Source organism: Selaginella moellendorffii, unplaced genomic scaffold (genome assembly GCF_000143415.4).
Source record: "Selaginella moellendorffii unplaced genomic scaffold, v1.0 SELMOscaffold_28, whole genome shotgun sequence".
Classification (NCBI taxonomy): domain Eukaryota; kingdom Viridiplantae; phylum Streptophyta; class Lycopodiopsida; order Selaginellales; family Selaginellaceae; genus Selaginella; species Selaginella moellendorffii.
The window spans coordinates 1460-17913 of record NW_003314289.1 but is presented as its reverse complement, the minus strand read 5'-3'; the positions used below and the strand labels follow the sequence as shown (position 1 = coordinate 17913).

Genomic DNA, 16454 nt, shown 5'->3' with positions numbered 1-16454 from the left:
TTATAATATAAAGATAAGTAGCTCTTTGACAGCTATCTAGGCTATCTAGTAATTATAGAAATTAAAAATAAATATTTACTTAATATCATTTTAATTTTAGAGAATAGAAAATGCCAGTTTATATATTTATATATATATATATATATATATATATATATATATATATATATATATATATATATATATATATATATATATATATAAAAGAAAAGGGCCAGCCACAAAAAAAAAAAAATGCGAAGGCAAAAGATAGCTGAGAATATAATAAAACTACATATGGAAATGTAGACTTTTCTTCTAAAATTTAAACAAGATATGAATTAGCTTTGTCTTGGGGTGATCAGATACTTGGTATTCAAACTCAGGGAATATTATGTATATATTGATGGCAACTTCCTCTATGGCAAAGATTTCCTTTTTGGCTTGTCCAGAGCTAACTGCTGTCCAGCTCCAGAGCTACTATCTTGGCCTCCTCCTGTTCCAGCAAAACTAAGAAACATATCAATTAATCTGACCTATCTCCTCGTTGTCGCACACCAGTGAGACGCCAATGTCGAAGGGATACGGCCACTCCTACTATTCGTCAAAGGCACTCTCGAGCGGAAGAGCCACCTGTTCAAAAGATTTTAGATCCAAGCATTTTCGCCGCCCTAAAACCCTCAGAGCCCTAAACGCTTGAAATGTTTTATTATTAACTGTTTTGAATATTTTAATCGAGATTTTATTTAGGGTTTATGAGGAAGGGTTTACATGGCAAAGGCGCCTCCGGTCTTGCAATGGATGCGCCAGCCGTTGGATGTCAAGTCTTTCGAGGAGCAAAGCCTCGATTCTGTGCCATTTCTTCATCCTGGGTACGTGCGATCACTCGCAATGTGGCATTCGATTTCTTTGATGATGCAGCTTGATGGAATCGTTGCGAAACGTTGGAATTCACTCGCTATTCCCCGTGCAAGCGGCGGTGTGGCACGAAACCGTGGGTCCTGGAGGTGGCGCCAGGGATTTAAGCATCTCGTCTCCCACTGGGAGTGGCAAAACTCTCGCGTACTCCTTGCCCATCGCTCAAAGCCTCTCCCAGCGTCTTCTAAGGCGCCTTCGAGCTCTCATTGTGGTGCCAACTCGTGATCTAGCAATGCAGGTATTCTCTCTTTGGGTGTTTTTTCTTTCTCCATTTCTTTCGTTGTGTTCTTCGGGGTATTTTTCCAGGTGAAGCAAGTCTTTGATGCTATAGCTCCTTCGGTTGGTCTTTCCATCGGTATTGCTGTTGGACAAACTTCTGTAGCCGCTGAAGCCTCTCAGCTCGTGCTTTTCCCTGGAAAAACCGATACTTGCTTCCGGGAGCTCCATCTTGCCAGTGATAATCTTCCGGAGAGTCGAGTCGACATTCTGGTTGCCACTCCGGGTCGGCTCATGGATCACATACAAAACACTCCTGGGTTTACACTGGAGCATCTTCAATACTTGGTAAGCACTTTCATCTTCTCGTTTTCCTTTTTTTTTTTTTTTTCTAAGCTCCACGTTTTTCTCAAGGTTGTAGATGAGACAGATCGACTTCTGCGTGAGGCGTATCAGGAATGGCTTCCGACCGTCCTTGAAGCAGCCACTGGCAAGAACTTTTCTCCCAGCGACGATAGTAATCCCGGCATTGGCTCGGTTCGCACCATCCGCCGCTCGTAAGTTTTTATATTCCTTCGCGGTCTTGTTTCAAAGTCTTGTGTGTTTTTCCTCGTTTATCAGGTGCTTAGAAAGAGGTATCAAAGGCTGCGTCGTACCGAGGCTTCAGAAGATTATTGTATCGGCTACTTTGACAAGGGATCCAGCGAAGATCGCACAGCTTGGGCTGTACCATCCACTTTCCATTGCACTGTCGACATCGGACAACTTGTATAAGCTCCCAGAGCAATTGCGGTCCTACACGATTGTAAGTTTTGGTTTTAACAACGTTGTGACACTTTTCTTCTCTCGGCGTTTTATGCGTGTTATGTGTTTCTCTCATTTCTCTTATACAGATCTGTAAGGCGCAACAAAAGCCATTGAAACTCGTCACACTTTTGCACAGCCTGGGTGATCAGCGAACAGTGATCTTCACCTCGTCCGTGTCAAACACTCATCGCTTATCAACATTCCTGGCGTGCTTCGAGGATCTTCCTTTTAGAGCTGTCGAGTACTCGAGCTTCCAACATCAGCTGGCACGAAGGTGTGGGACGACCAAAAACTTTGTCTACACTGACTCTCTTGTCTGTGTCGTTGTACAGCAAAGCCTTGGCCGCGTTTAGAGCCGGGGAAGCACAAGTTTTGGTGGCGTCTGACGCAATGGCCCGGGGAATGGACGTCGAAGGTGTCACGCACATAATCAACTACGACATGCCTCCTTTTGCGAGAACATATGTACACCGAGTCGGCCGGACTGCTAGAGCTGGAAGATCAGGCTCTTGCTTCACGCTTCTTCGCAAGGAAGAGGTAAAAAAGAAAAGTCCATCACTCTCTCTTTTTCTTTTCTCTCATCTCGCTCACTCATTTTCGTTTGTCCGATCCTGTAGGTGAGGTATTTCAAGAGCATTCTCGCCAAGGTCCAAAACAGCTCCTGCAAGACGTACAAAGTGTCCTCCGAATCCACTAAAGAGCTCCGTCCCCGCTATTGGACTGGTCCGTCTCGGCCCGAATCTCTTTTATTAAATGCAGTACTAACACTTTCGATATCCATGCTTGCAGCTTTACAAAAGCTAAAGGAGATTCTGGATGCCGGGGCTGGAAAGAAGGGGCATGAAATGTATGCCGAAGAAGTAACAGCGGCTGATGATGCAGCGGTGGTGGCTTCACTGTTACCCGGCTAGCAATCGAAGGAACAAGAATTAAAAAAAAACAGTTGCGGCATTGAAAACTCGAGCAACAGCCAACAATCCACCGGTTGGAGGAAAGCTTCTTCAATCGTTTTCGACCACAACAACAACAACACTATGAGAGGCAGCGCTCGCGTTGGTGCTGCAAAACAGGTTTCTCGTTTGCGTTTTGATGTTCTTTTGTGGAATGGTTATATACGCGCAGAAAGCAAAGGCTTCCCACTCTCAACAGCTCGACTGCCGCTTTCACAGCAAGGTCCACTAGTCACTGTTTGGATTTGGGTGGTGAAAGTAACGCTTCGGTCATCCACTGGGAAAACAAAAATAAAAACTTAAGACTGGTGAGCAACTGTTTTTTGCAAGTTTTTTTCCCTTGCTTTTTTCCGATCTTGATTTTGTTCCTTTGGCGTAGGACCCTTGAGTGATTGTCTCCTCTTTTTAATTTTTTATCTTCCAGAGAGAAAATGGTGCTCTGTTTGATGATTCACAGAACCACTGCAAGGCTTTGTCAAAGGTCAAGTAGGAGGAGGCAAACTTTTCCAAGGATTGTAATTGCAGTCCGTGTGATTTCGGGATTACAAAACAAAGCAGGAGCTTGTGACGCCTCATCCATCGGGTCACATGAAAGGTTTGCTTTTTTATGTTTTTTTTGCTTTGAACAGCGAGTTCAAGGACGGAAGCAGAGGTTTGGCCTGCAAATCCTCCAAGTTGCATATGCGACTCCATTAAAACAAAGGTGAGTGAGTACTACTACTTGAAATTTAAGCAGGCTGATTCATACTTCCAATGACTTTGCTATTTCTTTATAGACCATCCAGCGAAGAAAAGAGAAAGATAGTGTCACCATTCTGGGCAGCACTCTTGTACGACGATACGGGCGGTGCTAAATCGCTCGTCACAGTGTCAAAAGCTTTACAAAAAGGCCCCCAAAGACAAAAGAGGTAAACTTAAACTCTCGATCGAGAGCCAAGCTTTTATCATGTATAACCAGGAATAATCAACAGATTATCAAAGCAGCCACTTACGACGGCACAGCTGCCCGATCTTAGAACATTTTAAACTCGGCGACGAGATCGTGCGTATCAGCGGGATTGGTAATCAAATCTTTTGTCTCCTCATAAGCCTTGTTAAACGTTTAGTGGGGACAAGGTGACAATCCAAGCAAGGTTCTATCCATCTTCATCATCCACATTGTCTCCCGATTAACCTATTGATTTTCCCACTCTTGTTTGTGTGGCTGGCCGTTTTCAACACCGCGCGAATTAACAACAAGGTTGCCGGCTGATTACCGAGCACTGCGCCGCTCCGTACACAAGCTGGTCACTGGCCCAGTCCGTACGCGCTGGCGTTGTTTGTGTGTGTGGCCCATACCCATCATTTCATTATGGGTACCTACGGGATGGGGACAACGTCGCTTTCCCACATTATCCGCGGGACACGTGTCCCTAGCGTGGCCCCGGGACACGTATACTGCTACTGACGCGGCCGTACGCTGTGGCCCACTGGCGGGAATCGCGTCTCGTACGGCGCGCAAAACGAGAGTAATAGGCACCTGCCCTAAACGACACTCGGGGTTAGTTTAAAACTAACAGGGTAATCTTGGCTTATGTTAAACCAGGGCCAATCCAGAGGCGCCACAGGGTGGTGGTATGGTATGGTATGGACAAGAATGGAATGCATGGAGATTTATAAGGGGACCGGGCAATTCGCTAGAGGGGCGGGATGGCCGTACATGGATTGTTGGGTGTATCTCTGGCACATTGGCAGTATTATGGCGTGAGTAGTGTCTATGTGTCCACTGTTATAATACTGGAAGTTGGCGGACGATGCTGACCCTAGAATTTTATAACTTTGGGGCTTGTAAGGGGAAAGGTGGCCATGTCGCTCACGGAACCCTAGGGGGAAGTATACTACGTTTCTTACCGGATGTAACTTCCTCGCCCATTCTTTTTAAAGGTTCCGTGATGCCCTCTCACTTTTACGTGGACGGACCTCCATGGTGTTTGGCGTTAGGGTTCCCTGGTAACAATCCGCCGGTTTTGGAAGCTTTCACAGGTGGAGGAGAAACTTAAGCTTGCGCGCCGCGCGCTCGCCTCTTCTTCGTCGCCGATTGCTTTGTCTTTTGTTTCTCCTTTGGTTCTGATAATGACGAGGTGACAACGCACTCGCTCGCTGCAAGCAAGTGTGGCGAGCCACGGATGGATCGATCCATCACGCTGATCGATTGATTGTCGATCCATTCATCCGTGGTACTCGCAAAGAAAAGAGAAAAAAAAAAAAGATTCGGAGAGATTCAGTTCCATCCATCCATGTAACTTATATGCCCCGTGTGCCTTTGTGATGTTGTAACTCTCCCCAAGGTTCATACCGGACGAGCATATTCCCCCGCATAATCATCCACTTTGAATCCCATGATCACGATTCCGGCCATCAACACACTCTCTGCGCAGGAATTTAAGTTTTTTTTTAACGCTCGATGATGGCATCGTATACTTTCGCGTATTCCAACGTACCCTGAACAATCAACTTAGACTTTAATCCAAGGTCATCATTTGAAATTAACCCAATCATGGGTTTCGCTAAACGCCACGGGTTTAAGCCGAGTTTAAACTCCACCAAACCTAAACCACACTTTACTAAGGGCCCCTGGTGTAAACGATCCCCTGCTAAGGACGGTGTCCTCCACGGATGAGCAGCATATAAAATTTCAGGAGTAAATCCAAATGGAAGCTATGGCGAGGGCCATTTTTTAGGGTTCTCGCGGAGCGAGAGGAAGAAGATTGGCCGTGTTGCGGCATTGGGAAGGGATCTCTCTCAATTTTTTTTGTCTCTCAATCCCTGGTTTGTAGCTCGGCCTTCCATCGCTGCTTCGCGAGAGCATTTGGATTCCAGATTTCCCCTCTTTTATTTTGTGCTCTCCATCTCTTCCGGAAGGGGCATTTTTGTTTTCTTCGTTGATCCAATCCAAGCGCCATCGCGAGGAAGGAGAGAGATCTTCGTTTGGTTGTCCCCATTTCTCCTTCCACTGGGTCTTCTATAAGTTTTCCCTTTCTTGAGAGAGTTCTAGACGCAAGCGTGTTCTTCATCTTCTTCTCCAAGCTATCGGGTTGGATGGTCGAAGCGTGGGGTGTGTGGTGAGCTCCAGCATCGTGCGGCACAAGTCTTGGATCGCGATCAGCTTTAAGAGCAATTGATCGATCCATCCATCGATCTACCCTAGTTCTAGCCAGGATTTCTGGGCAGGAATTCTCTTCTTTCCCCTTTCCAGAATTCCTCTCACGAGCGCGTGCGAAGAAAGAGAGGCCGTGATCATCGAGCGAGAGGAGCTGCAATGATGACAAGAATGACCGCGGTGGCGCCCAAGGAGCGCATCTCCAGCGGCCTCTCCAGCGTGATCCGCGAGAGGAATGCCGCGGCGGCTGGGCCGAGCCGCCGGGACAAGCTCCTCGGGATCTCTCCCGGATCATCCCCGTCGCCGCTCTCGATGCTCGATCCACCCGACAGCGAGCTCCGGGAGGAGGACGTGTGGGGCGGCGACGAGAATTCAGCCGACGATCTGGACGAGAATCAACCCTCTCAGCAGCAGCCATCGGCGCGATTCCTCAAGAGTGGGCGCCAGTGGCTGGGGCTGGAATCCTCCACCAAGGAGCAAGCCTCGCCGCTGGGGCTCTCGTCCATCAATCGCCCAAGCGCCAAGGAGGTGTCCACCGCGGCGCCAGTGCGCAAATCCACCACGGCCTCGCGGATGATCCCCCAGGTCTCGTCCTTCGATCACCCGGGGAAGATGATCCAGCAGCAGTCCGCGCCAGTGAACATCCCGGACTGGAGCAAGATCCTGGGGATCGACAAGCGCGGCGGCAAGGAGAATGGGTTCGATGGATCGGAGGAGCCCGAGGAGGTGGAGGAGGCGGAGGATGAGTGGCAGGAGGAGGATTTGGATCCGCGCGGTCGCGAGATGGGCAGGAAGAAGAACAGGATCCCTCCTCACGAGCTCGCGGCGAGGGAGTATGCCAAGAGCCACACTGCCTTCTCGGTGTACGAGGGCGCCGGGAGGACGCTCAAAGGGATGGATCTCCGGCGAGTGAGGAACGCAGTGTGGATGCAGACTGGATTCCTGGGCGGGTGATCCAAGAGCGAGGACGAACGATTGTTGGGTCGATCCAATCGCTTGTTCCTCGCGTTTTGGTCAGTTTTTTCTTTTCTTTTCTTTTCTTTTCTTATAGTTGTCTAGCTTTGTTCTTCATCCCTTTCGATCTTATCTCTCTCACTCCCTCTCACCCACACTGGATTAGATTGAAGTTTTGAGCACAATGACGGCAAGAAAAGAAGAAGAAGAGCAGGATTTTCTCTGGTTTTTTGCCTCCTTCCCTAGGTATGATATTGTGAAGATGATATACACTTAGAGGATTTCTTCTCCCCTTTTTTTTCAATGTTCTTTAGTTTTTATTTTTCTGGCCAAGCTTGATGCTGCTCCAGAGGAAATCAGAAAAAGAATCTCTTTGACTGTAAAATCGCAGGTGGTGTGTGTTTCTTGTTTTTCTAGTTTTTCTTCTCTCTCGATCTGACTGAAAATGGCATAGTGGAATTGATGAATGGGAGTGCTGTGTTTTTTTTCTACTCTTTTTTCTCGTGTTTTGCAGCGCAGCAGCAGCAGCAGAAGCGGAAGCAGCAGGAGAATCAGAGAGAGAGAGAAAAAAATGGAGGAAAAAATGAAGAAAGAGAAAAAGGGTTGTTCTTGACAAATGTCCAGAACCTTTTCTTGCTTCCAAAGTCTCCCTGGTTTCTCTGATCTCAACTTCTTGGATTGGGAATTTGGGAGTTTCTCCATATGGATCAGAACTTCTTTGGTTACATGATCCATGTCTCTGGTTTGGAGGAAGAAAAAAAAAATGCAACTCCATAGCTGCATTCCTGATTTGCAAACTTGGAAGTCAGTGACAGGGAGGAATCTTTTGCTGACTCCCAAGTTCCTGCTGCCTCGCATTTGCTGACTGATCACAGATGATCTCATTCTTTTCCCTTTCTCTCTTACGAAAACTCGGCATTTCCTGACTCACCAGTGATCACAGATGGATAATCACAACAAGAGTTTTCGAGCAGTCCGCCACCCCAAGGTCAGATTTTTCGCGAAATCCCACGCAGATAAAGAGGCCATTTTACCAGGCGAATGGATAAGTGCTGCTGCGCTATATATCTATCCTACTGCCATTCCTTAGTTTTCTCAGCTATTTTGCGTCTGGCAACCACGGCAGCTAGCTGGCCTTCCACGCTGTTGCTCCTATCCCCTTGTTTTTGTTAACCCCAAAATGGCCGAATCAAGTACCTCATCCATCCAGTACAAAGGTGGTCGAACTCTCACGATTCGTCACCTCCAATTAGTGTACCTTAACCCGACTTAATGGTCTCTAACATGAAAGAAAAGCCGAGCTTTGTGTGCTATACTTTTGCTCCTTTCACGTCCGTCAACTTTACGGACTTGAAACCCACGCAATTCATTCGCCCTCGAGTGCTCTGGCGTGCGCCCAGGCGCTTAGACTTGTTCGCGACGTCGCCACCCCTGGATTGATGACCTCAAGTTGGTGTAATTCCCTGCTCGGCTGAAGACGTTGGCCCTGCTTTGTCTTCCTCGCAACAGTATTCTCTGCTTGCTTTGTGAGTGCGGCGACAAGCAAGCGGTCGTGCTTCTTGTCCTCTTCTTCTGTTTCTCTACAGCGCCGCTTTTGGAGCGTGGCGCTTGGCGTCTGGTTTGCTTGAGATCTCGTTGCGTAAGTCCCGTCTCTGGAGTTTAGGATGAAACAAAGGCTGCGGCGAGGCTACGTTCTTCAGTGGAAGCACACAACCAAAATGCTGACCGCCTATCGAAATGTCAAACGCTGGCGAGAAAACTATCAATAGTAGAGCTTTGCTTTCCGCACAGTTTTCGAGTACGACGCACGCGAGGCGGAGTAGACGTCAAGGAAACCAGATGCTTGCCGATCTATTTTGTTCTTGAACGCGCGCACGACTTCTTTGGAGCTTTCGTTTGATCCTGGGATCGTATTGAACATCACGCTGCAAGATGAATTCGTGAGGCTTCCCTTGATAGCTTTAGGCGTTTCAACCAAAACAGGAACCTTTGGCAGCCTTTGATATCGTCAATGTATATCAATCATTTGGTCCAATCTGCAAAGCGAGAGACGTGAATCGCTGGAACCTTGAGAAGCATACTTTGCTCTCTAGCTCGGGCCAGTCCTTTGACAGTGATTTTACGTTCAAGAGAAGCTATCCGCATGAGAAGATGAGACTCTATTGTGGACTTTTCTCCGAGATATTTCTAGAAATGTGAGAATTTCACTGTATAAGATAGAGCATACTCTTGAGCTTGGAACAAAATTCTGGATCAAAATTTGGCACAATTACACATATACATTAATGTGGCTCTATGATATCACAAGGGAGAGTTCAATAATCACATTGGTCCAAGGTTCCTCTTCTCGATCTAAGTCTAGATTCGCGAGCTTGGTGTACCTTATAGAAACTCTGCTCATCCACAAGTTCGTAAGCAGTCATCTCAAAAAAAAGAAAAGAAAAAGGAGGTACCTTTGTGCGCACTTCGCTAGCTCCTTTTCTCAAACCAGAGCTTTCACTGCCGCAATATCGTCCATCATCTGCGACAGCTGCCTCTGGACTCCGTGTGGCATCGTCAATCTGTTAGAAGGTGACCGGCTTCTCACGGCGCTGTGGCTTGTATACGGCCTTAAACCCACGCTGTTCATGTTGCTTATCGTCCTCAAGCACTCCGGCGTGCCACCACGAAGAAGAACCGTCGATGCCGACTGTGGACGCTTAAGTTTCCTGGCGACGTCGCCACCCCTGGATTGATGATATCCCGAGTTCTCGTCGGTGTAGTGCGCTGCTCGGCTGGAAACGTTATCGTCGTCGTCGAAGTAGACGGACATGGCGGTGGAGGGTCTCGTCGCTGATAGAGCGGTCGATGGCCTGGAAGTTCTCCCGGACATGGCCATGGACGGGCGAGTCGTGTCCACCAGAGGCGTACTACACCGGCTGCTGGAGCGTCTCTGCGAGCTTGGAGGCCTCGTCCACTGCGTGCCTTCCGAGTAAGAAGTGCTGCAAACGACGTTGGCCTCGCCCGTGTATAAGTTTTCGCCGACTCTCGTCGACCACCTCCTCTCGGAGTCGTCCAAAACCCGGTAGTAGCCAGATATGTTGTGAGGCTCGTGGTGATCGTGGAATAGCGACAGGTACGACTTGGGAGGCACTGGCGATCCTATCAGCTTCACCTCGGGCCAAAACGCGCCGCCTATCGGCAATGGCGAGCTCGTTTGTCTTCCTCGCAACTGTACGCTTTGTCTCCTTTGCCTGCTGAGGTCCATGCTGTGAGTGCGGCGCCAAGGAAGCGCCGCGTCGCGCTTGTCTTCTTCTTTTTCCGTCTCAGCCTCTACAGTGCTCTTGTCAACCGCTTTTGGTGCCTCTCGAAGTCGTCCTGTTTGGCTTGAGATCTCGTGTGCTTTCTCCGTTGCGCAAGTCTCGTCTCTGGACTTTTGGAAGAAGCAAGGCTGCGGCTCTACTGTCTGCGACCATCCTTGGAGTGCCATAGGCACCACCCTGGTAGCACCCGGTGTTTTGATCTTCGACGGAACGACAGGGACCAAGTGTTTGATGAGCTGCCAGTAGTTGAGATACCCTGCTTGCAAGCAAGGTATAACAACAATTAAAAAGTCCACAAGGAAAATGCTCACCATCTATTGAACTGTCAAAGGCTGTCGAGAACACTCTTAGTTCTGCAGAATTTAGACCGACGTCCAAGGCTCTAAACACGTTTTCCACCTCATCAATAGTAAGTTTGCCTGCACACGGTTTTAAAGTAAGACGCACGCAACGCCAGAGTAAAAGTCAGGAAAACCAGATGCTTGCCGATCTTTATTCTTGAAAGCGCGCACGACTTCTTTGCAGCTTTTCCCTTTCATTTGATCCTGCGAAGAAAATACATCAGAAAAATATTCTGAATCGTATTAAACATACCAATACTCTCGTCTTGAGCAGTTTTACGGCAACCAGCTCTGCCTTTTCTTGTTGAGTGGTCACCATATTCCGACTGGCGCTCTTCTTCTTCCGCATTTTAACCTTAGACTTTAAAAGCATACTATCTGCTTCAGTACCCTGAAGAAAGCGCTATGCGGTCGTCAATTATTCACAACTGACGTCTTCACCTCGATGTCAGCGGTACGAAGGCTCGAATCGACAGGTGACCATGGACTTCTAGGCCGTGAACGCGGTTGTGGATGTGCTCCTTCAACCGGCTCGTACACTTCCGAGCAGGGGTCACGTACGTATCTACATTTTGGTGGACTGATATCATGAACTTGCAAGCATAAATCCCTTGTATATTTCCCTGAAAGTGTCATACTTATTCTCCACTAAACTTCCAAACGAAAAAAGAGTTACCAAAGTTACGCCTGTGAGTAGGCTTCCAGCCAGCGGTGCTGCCCTCTATGTCCGTCACAGTCATGTGATCCCTCTCCTGGACCATCAGAAAGACCCTACATTGGCAAAGGACTTGATTAAAAAATTACTACGCTTTCAGTGTGTTGTATACGCACAAAAGGTTACCCTGGATGAAATTCGTGATGATGGTCGGCTCCCATCAATGTCGTTTACGTTCATGCTGAGACAAGTAAAACAGATGTTAATGAAGGACACTTACAAGCGAGAAAACGGACCTGTCTTTCAAGAACTTCGGCTCATAAGGAGAAGGCTCTACAAAACTTGGTAACTTGTATTCCGGGACCAGCGGGCTTGTGCCTCTCGCTTTGTTTCCTAGCTTCATGTTCTGAAAAAGATCGCTGCGGCATCATCAAAACAAAAAACAATTACCTTTGGATCAGGACGGCAGCCTTCGATGTCATCAATGTATAGGCAATCATTTGGCCTATCTGCAAACCAAGAATACTATTGTGTCAATGACGTGAATCACTAGAACATTGAAAAGCATACTTCGAAGTGGTTTACGTGGTCTGTTCTTTAGCTCCGGCCAGTTCTTCGTAAGTGTTGGACTCTGCAAGAGTGAATTTGCGTTTAGGAGAAGCTACCCCGTAAGAAAAAACACGCCTTTCTTGTGGACTTACAGCACTAGGTCCCCGGTTGAGATACTTGTAGAGTGGTGCTGGAGTAGACAAAGGAATTCCTGAATGAAAGAAAGAAGGAAAGAAACATTGCAATCCCAGCTGGAACTAGCTAACGAAGTACCTTCGGTGGTAAGTGAGCCAGCGCGATTATATTTCCCAGATACGTAAGGCGCACTCTTAGCTCGTCCATCGCGTCTAGAAACACACGAACACTCAAACAGGTGAGATAGAAAAAAAATTAAAATCGTAAGCATACCTGACATCATCCGCTGCGTGGAGCGTATCCATCGACATTCGCCGCCATCGCGACGTGCCTTGGAACAGCGATTCATTCTCTGCCATCGCTAGTGGATCAAATGTAGCACGCGCGCCGAGAAGGCGAGAAGCTCGCCCCCGCCATCGCCAAAAATTGTGGAGCTAAAAGCCCTAGGCGCGCCTCAACTGTGGATTACGACGAACGGCCACGATTTGGTCCTGCGGCTTTTTGAATTGGACGGTGGAGATTGTCGTTACTCCGCTTTGAATTTGGACGGCTTGGATGCGGTAGGGTTCTTTGGCGGGGTTTAGGGTTCTTTGTCTGCTCAGGTTATGGCGAGCGCAGATGACGAGAATGCTGGGGATGTTCCGCCAGCGATCATGATGCTGAGGACTGGCCTCAAGAATCTCACCAGGAAAGTGGATGGATTGCTGAAGAAGCCGCGAGCGCTGGAAGCTGAGAGGAGAGATTCTTCTTCCGTATTGCAAGAAAAGGAAATTGTGGCCGAGCCTGTGATCGCCAATGCCAGATCAGATGATTCTAAAAAGGAGGAGAAGGAAATTCCAAGCGTGGGAGATGGATCGGTCGCGAATGGATCGAGTGATGTGGTGGTAGTGAGCAGCGATAGTGAGAGCAGCGATGACGATGAGGAGAACGACGAAGACATGGTCGATTTACTGGTGAATTCACTACGCGTCCACTCGGGTTCTACACGGTAAGTTTTTTTCTTTGTTTTTCAAGTTCTTCCTTATGTGTAACTATAGCAGTGTTGGGGATCGCCAAGCTCTAGAGAAACAATGTTTTTCTATCAAGAAAGCTACACCGAAAGCAGTTTCATGGGTTCCAAACACTGGCCTTCCCACTTCCACACAGCTTCTTACGACAAAGTTGCAGAGTTCTATCATGGATCCCGAGAAAGATTTGCAAGACGGATTGTTCGTACCAACACGGAACGTTCGCAAGCTCAATAAGCTTGCCAGAAAAAATATCCCTGACACAGCTGGTGCTAAATGGTAAGTTTTGTGTAGTTTTTCTGCTTTCTCTCTCACTCACAGCTTCACAGGTTTAACATGCCTGCACAAACTTTGACACCAGAGCTGAAACGAGAGCTTCAGCTTATCAAGGTATGAATTGCTTTTGAAAGCTTCGATCTTTGTTCTAAGAGCTTGCTGGATGCTACTCTTTAGTTGAGAGGTGCTCTGGATCCAAAGCGTCACTACAAGAAGGAGGATTCCAAAAAACTTCCCAAGTACTTTCAGGTAAATAGCTCTAGAGGTTTTGTGATATAGAGGAAGTTCTAATGACCAGTGCAGATTGGTACTGTTGTGGAAGGACCTGGGGAGTTTTATTCAAGCAGGCTGACCAGGGCTGAACGTAAAGCCACAATCGCAGAGGAGCTTCTCGCAGATGCCGGCGTTCAAACTTTCAGGTTTGATCGAGATTGTTTTTTGAATTTTCCTGGCTTAGTTGCTCTGCACTTCCTTGTGTGTAGAAAGCGTAAGTTTGCAGAGATTATGGAAAAGAGTTCAGCCGGTCGAAACAACAAACGCAAACAAAAGAAAAGCTTCAAAAAGAGAAGATAGATTTCAGGTTTGCTCGGTTTTAGTGCTTGGACATTGAGGAATTAGAGTCGGCACTTTTTTTGTCACTTTAACATGATCACGCGATCAGTTTTAAGACAGTTTCTTGAGGCGCAAGATATTTCGTTTTCAGTCGAGAGCCGTGTCGAGCTACCGTGGTTTGCGAACATTCTCGAACTTCGTTTTAAGCAAAACTTGATCTTTTAACTTCACTTTTCCTTTCCTTAGCCGCCATGGCAGTCTATGGAGGAATCGCGTGCAACAGTCTACGTTTAGACACTCTCGCAAGCAGTACCAGCTGCAGCACTGGTGCCTTCATCAAGGCAAGAAAAACCATCGGTTTTGTAAGTTTCTCCAGGAGAAGAAGAGGAAAAATCACGGTCACAGGTGCAATAACTTCCTCAGCGCCAGGGTCTAGTAGCACTGTGAAAGAAGACGAGCAACAATTCTTACAGCAAAGTCTTGGGGAGAGCCAGGACAAGGAGGACAAGAAGTTCTCGTGGACCGAGCACTGGTACCCGGTTTCTCTTGTAGAGGATTTGGATCCAAAGGCCGCTACTCCATTCAAGCTCTTGGGGAGGGAGATAGTTGTGTGGAAGGACGGGGAAGGAAACTGGAGGGCTTTCTCGGATCAATGTCCTCACAGATTGGCTCCGTTATCGGTACGTTTTCTTTTAAGTTTTTTTTCCTAGTTTTATATGTGTTAATGGCTAAGAGGTCTGTTTTTTTCCTGCACAGGAAGGAAGGATTGACGAGAATGGATGGCTTCAGTGCTCTTACCACGGTTGGTCATTCAAGGGCGATGGCTCTTGTGGAAAAATTCCGCAAGCGGCAACTCAAGGCCCCGAGTCGAAAGCGGTCGCTTCTCCAAGAGCGTGTGCCATCTCCTTTCCTGCGGTTGTTTCGCAAGGGCTCCTGTTTGTTTGGCCTGACGAGAAAGGCTGGGAAAGCGCTCAAAGAACACAGCCTCCTCAGTAAGTGATCCTGGCATCAAAATCTATGCGCTAAAGTGTGTCTTTGTTGTTTAGATTGCCTGCTGTGTTTGATGATCCTAGCTTTTCGACAGTGACTATACAGCGTGATCTCTTCTATGGCTACGACACTCTTATGGAGAACGTTTCCGATCCATCACACATTGATTTCGCTCATCACAAGGTATGGAGATCCAGTATCACAGTTCTTTTTGAGCTAGACAGAAAGCTTTGCGACTGAAGGTTACAGGCAAGAGGGATAGAGCCAAGCCTCTTACTTTCAAGGTGGATTCGAGAGGCCCATGGGGATTTTCTGGTGCCAATTCCGACACTCCAAAGATCACGGCCGAGTTTCTAGCTCCATGCTACTACATAAACAAGTAAGTTCTTGGCTACTTTTTGGCGATAGAGCTCTTCAACAATGTTTTGTTCAGGATCGAGATACCAGTTACACTACCTCTTCAAGGTCCTAAGACATGGGAGATATGGATTTGCTCCTTCAACGTCCCAATGGCTCCAGGACAAACTCGCTCCATCGTTTGCAGCGCTCGTAATTTTTTCACGTTTCTCATGCCCGGCCCTGCTTGGTGGCAGGCAAGTTCCGCGTCATTCTTATATCTTTCAGTTCTTTTTTAACTCTCTCGTATTGCAGCTGGTACCACGATGGCACGAACACTGGACTTCCAACAAAGTTTACGATGGCGACATGATAGTTCTTCAAGGCCAAGAGAAGAAGTTTTTGGCAACAGGAGGAGACATCAACGCCAAGTATTCGCAGATTACGTTTACTCCCACTCAAGCAGACAGGTTTGTTCTAGAGTTCAGAAACTGGCTTCGCAAGCATGGCAATGGTGAGCCAAAGTGGGCCGCTGGAACTAGCAAAACCCAGCCTTTACCATCGACTGTTCTGTCCAAGCAACAGGTAAAGTGATTGCCTGCTATTGGAAGCTTACTTTAACGTTTGTGTTGTGTTCTTACAGATGCTCGATCGATACCAGCAGCACACACTGAATTGCTCCTCGTGTAGGAACGCATTCAAAGCTTTCAAGGTCGCTGGGAGAGTTCTCATTGGAGCCACAGTGGTGTTTGCTGTTGCTACAGGAATCCCTCAGGAGATCATTCTCAAGCTTATATTTGCAGGCCTTGCAATGGCTAGTGCAGGGACAGCGTTCCTGTTGAAGGAGTTGGAAGAAAACTTTGTGTATAAAGACTATGTCCATGCAGAGATTGACTAATGGTTTTTCCAAAGGAGTGAGTCTACCGTGAATAATTAAATTCTTTTAGAAAAACCAATGGATATACCTAGATAATCCAAGGTTGTGAACTAAACTTGCAGCTAACCTAAAGGGAAGCATTTTTAGTAGCTTTCTTATAAAAATTGTTTAAAATGTTTTATTTTAAATAAGTCTGCTCTTCTAGCGCCGCCGCTGCTCTTCTAGCTGCCTCACGCTCCCTCTAGAAGATCATGAATTCGTTCTTCTTCCGGGTTACCCGGGGCATTGAGAAGCCCCCTCCTGTAGAAAACTTGCTTGCATCTATAGAATGTGATGCACGCGACCACTGGAACGAGGATCGCAGTGGAGCACCATGCAAGTATGAGGCTGCTGGATTTATATACCGACTCGCCCTTGACAACAACGAGAACTTCAAGCCCTCGCTTTGTGATTGGAACTTGGTCTGCCAGC

The 16454-nt window shown here is 47.4% G+C and overlaps 5 protein-coding genes across 9 annotated transcripts; 4 read left to right on the top strand and 1 right to left on the bottom strand.

Annotated features, from left to right (window-relative positions):
- Nucleotides 1-744: 744 nt before the first annotated feature.
- Nucleotides 745-4024, top strand: LOC9630603 (DEAD-box ATP-dependent RNA helicase 1). Of its 3 annotated transcripts, none has more exons than XM_024680690.1 (13): nt 745-851; nt 901-1135; nt 1204-1461; nt 1528-1670; nt 1735-1918; nt 2007-2194; nt 2253-2457; nt 2538-2643; nt 2710-2990; nt 3043-3178; nt 3328-3573; nt 3647-3778; nt 3842-4024. In XM_024680690.1, the coding sequence occupies exons 1-9, from the start codon at nt 751-753 to the stop codon at nt 2829-2831; spliced, it is 1542 nt and encodes a 513-aa protein (XP_024536458.1). In that variant the 5' UTR covers nt 745-750; the 3' UTR covers nt 2832-2990; nt 3043-3178; nt 3328-3573; nt 3647-3778; nt 3842-4024. The 3 variants fall into 3 exon arrangements, with proteins under 3 accessions (XP_024536458.1, XP_002975648.1, XP_024536457.1); XM_002975602.2 differs by having other exon boundaries at nt 3250-3573; XM_024680689.1 differs by having other exon boundaries at nt 3250-3573; nt 3829-4024.
- Nucleotides 4025-5589: 1565 nt separating this feature from the next.
- Nucleotides 5590-7688, top strand: LOC9630013. Its single transcript, XM_024680644.1, has one exon. The coding sequence runs from the start codon at nt 6169-6171 to the stop codon at nt 6961-6963; it is 795 nt and encodes a 264-aa protein (XP_024536412.1). The 5' UTR covers nt 5590-6168; the 3' UTR covers nt 6964-7688.
- A 1507-nt stretch (nt 7689-9195) lies between these two features.
- LOC9630602 lies at nt 9196-12379 on the bottom strand. 2 transcript variants are annotated; one of them, XM_024680732.1, is made up of 14 exons: nt 12219-12379; nt 12084-12157; nt 11963-12021; nt 11832-11892; nt 11712-11770; nt 11558-11667; nt 11438-11502; nt 11283-11393; nt 11048-11229; nt 10860-10997; nt 10741-10810; nt 10577-10684; nt 9417-10521; nt 9196-9356 (listed from the first exon to the last, which is right to left on the bottom strand). In XM_024680732.1, the coding sequence occupies exons 1-13, from the start codon at nt 12302-12304 to the stop codon at nt 9446-9448; spliced, it is 2199 nt and encodes a 732-aa protein (XP_024536500.1). In that variant the 5' UTR covers nt 12305-12379; the 3' UTR covers nt 9196-9356; nt 9417-9445. The 2 variants fall into 2 exon arrangements, with proteins under 2 accessions (XP_024536500.1, XP_024536501.1); XM_024680733.1 differs by having other exon boundaries at nt 11558-11658.
- Nucleotides 12380-12524: 145 nt separating this feature from the next.
- On the top strand, nt 12525-13902 carry LOC9630601 (rRNA-processing protein fcf2). Of its 2 annotated transcripts, none has more exons than XM_024680605.1 (6): nt 12525-12933; nt 12986-13231; nt 13282-13342; nt 13406-13477; nt 13532-13647; nt 13711-13902. In XM_024680605.1, exons 1-6 carry the CDS (start codon nt 12551-12553, stop codon nt 13799-13801), a joined length of 969 nt encoding a protein of 322 aa, XP_024536373.1. In that variant the 5' UTR covers nt 12525-12550; the 3' UTR covers nt 13802-13902. The 2 variants fall into 2 exon arrangements, with proteins under 2 accessions (XP_024536373.1, XP_002975646.2); XM_002975600.2 differs by having other exon boundaries at nt 12983-13231.
- A 28-nt stretch (nt 13903-13930) lies between these two features.
- LOC9630009 (pheophorbide a oxygenase, chloroplastic) lies at nt 13931-16192 on the top strand. The gene is made up of 7 exons (XM_024680604.1): nt 13931-14460; nt 14537-14772; nt 14827-14953; nt 15013-15149; nt 15204-15363; nt 15422-15691; nt 15750-16192. The coding sequence occupies exons 1-7, from the start codon at nt 14032-14034 to the stop codon at nt 16002-16004; spliced, it is 1614 nt and encodes a 537-aa protein (XP_024536372.1). The 5' UTR covers nt 13931-14031; the 3' UTR covers nt 16005-16192.
- The last annotated feature ends 262 nt before the right edge of the window (nt 16193-16454 follow it).

Bases quoted from the DNA above. Each gene is read 5' to 3' on its own strand.
- LOC9630603 (XM_024680690.1), top strand. From the start codon at position 751: ATGGCAAAGGCGCCTCCGGTCTTGCAATGGATGCGCCAGCCGTTGGAT. The intron at 1,462-1,527 runs GTAAGCACTTTC...GTTTTTCTCAAG, and splicing joins TGGAGCATCTTCAATACTTG to GTTGTAGATGAGACAGATCG. The intron at 1,671-1,734 runs GTAAGTTTTTAT...CTCGTTTATCAG, and splicing joins GTTCGCACCATCCGCCGCTC to GTGCTTAGAAAGAGGTATCA.
- LOC9630009 (XM_024680604.1), top strand. From the start codon at position 14,032: ATGGCAGTCTATGGAGGAATCGCGTGCAACAGTCTACGTTTAGACACT. The intron at 14,773-14,826 runs GTAAGTGATCCT...TTTGTTGTTTAG, and splicing joins CAAAGAACACAGCCTCCTCA to ATTGCCTGCTGTGTTTGATG. The intron at 15,692-15,749 runs GTAAAGTGATTG...GTGTTCTTACAG, and splicing joins CTGTTCTGTCCAAGCAACAG to ATGCTCGATCGATACCAGCA.
- LOC9630013 (XM_024680644.1), top strand. From the start codon at position 6,169: ATGATGACAAGAATGACCGCGGTGGCGCCCAAGGAGCGCATCTCCAGC.
- LOC9630602 (XM_024680732.1), bottom strand. From the start codon at position 12,304: ATGGCAGAGAATGAATCGCTGTTCCAAGGCACGTCGCGATGGCGGCGA. The intron at 10,998-11,047 runs GTGAAGACGTCA...CGCTTTCTTCAG, and splicing joins TTCGTACCGCTGACATCGAG to GGTACTGAAGCAGATAGTAT. The intron at 10,811-10,859 runs GTATGTTTAATA...TTTTCTTCGCAG, and splicing joins TGCTCAAGACGAGAGTATTG to GATCAAATGAAAGGGAAAAG.
- LOC9630601 (XM_002975600.2), top strand. From the start codon at position 12,551: ATGGCGAGCGCAGATGACGAGAATGCTGGGGATGTTCCGCCAGCGATC. The intron at 12,934-12,982 runs GTAAGTTTTTTT...GTGTAACTATAG, and splicing joins GTCCACTCGGGTTCTACACG to CAGTGTTGGGGATCGCCAAG. The intron at 13,343-13,405 runs GTATGAATTGCT...GCTACTCTTTAG, and splicing joins GAGAGCTTCAGCTTATCAAG to TTGAGAGGTGCTCTGGATCC.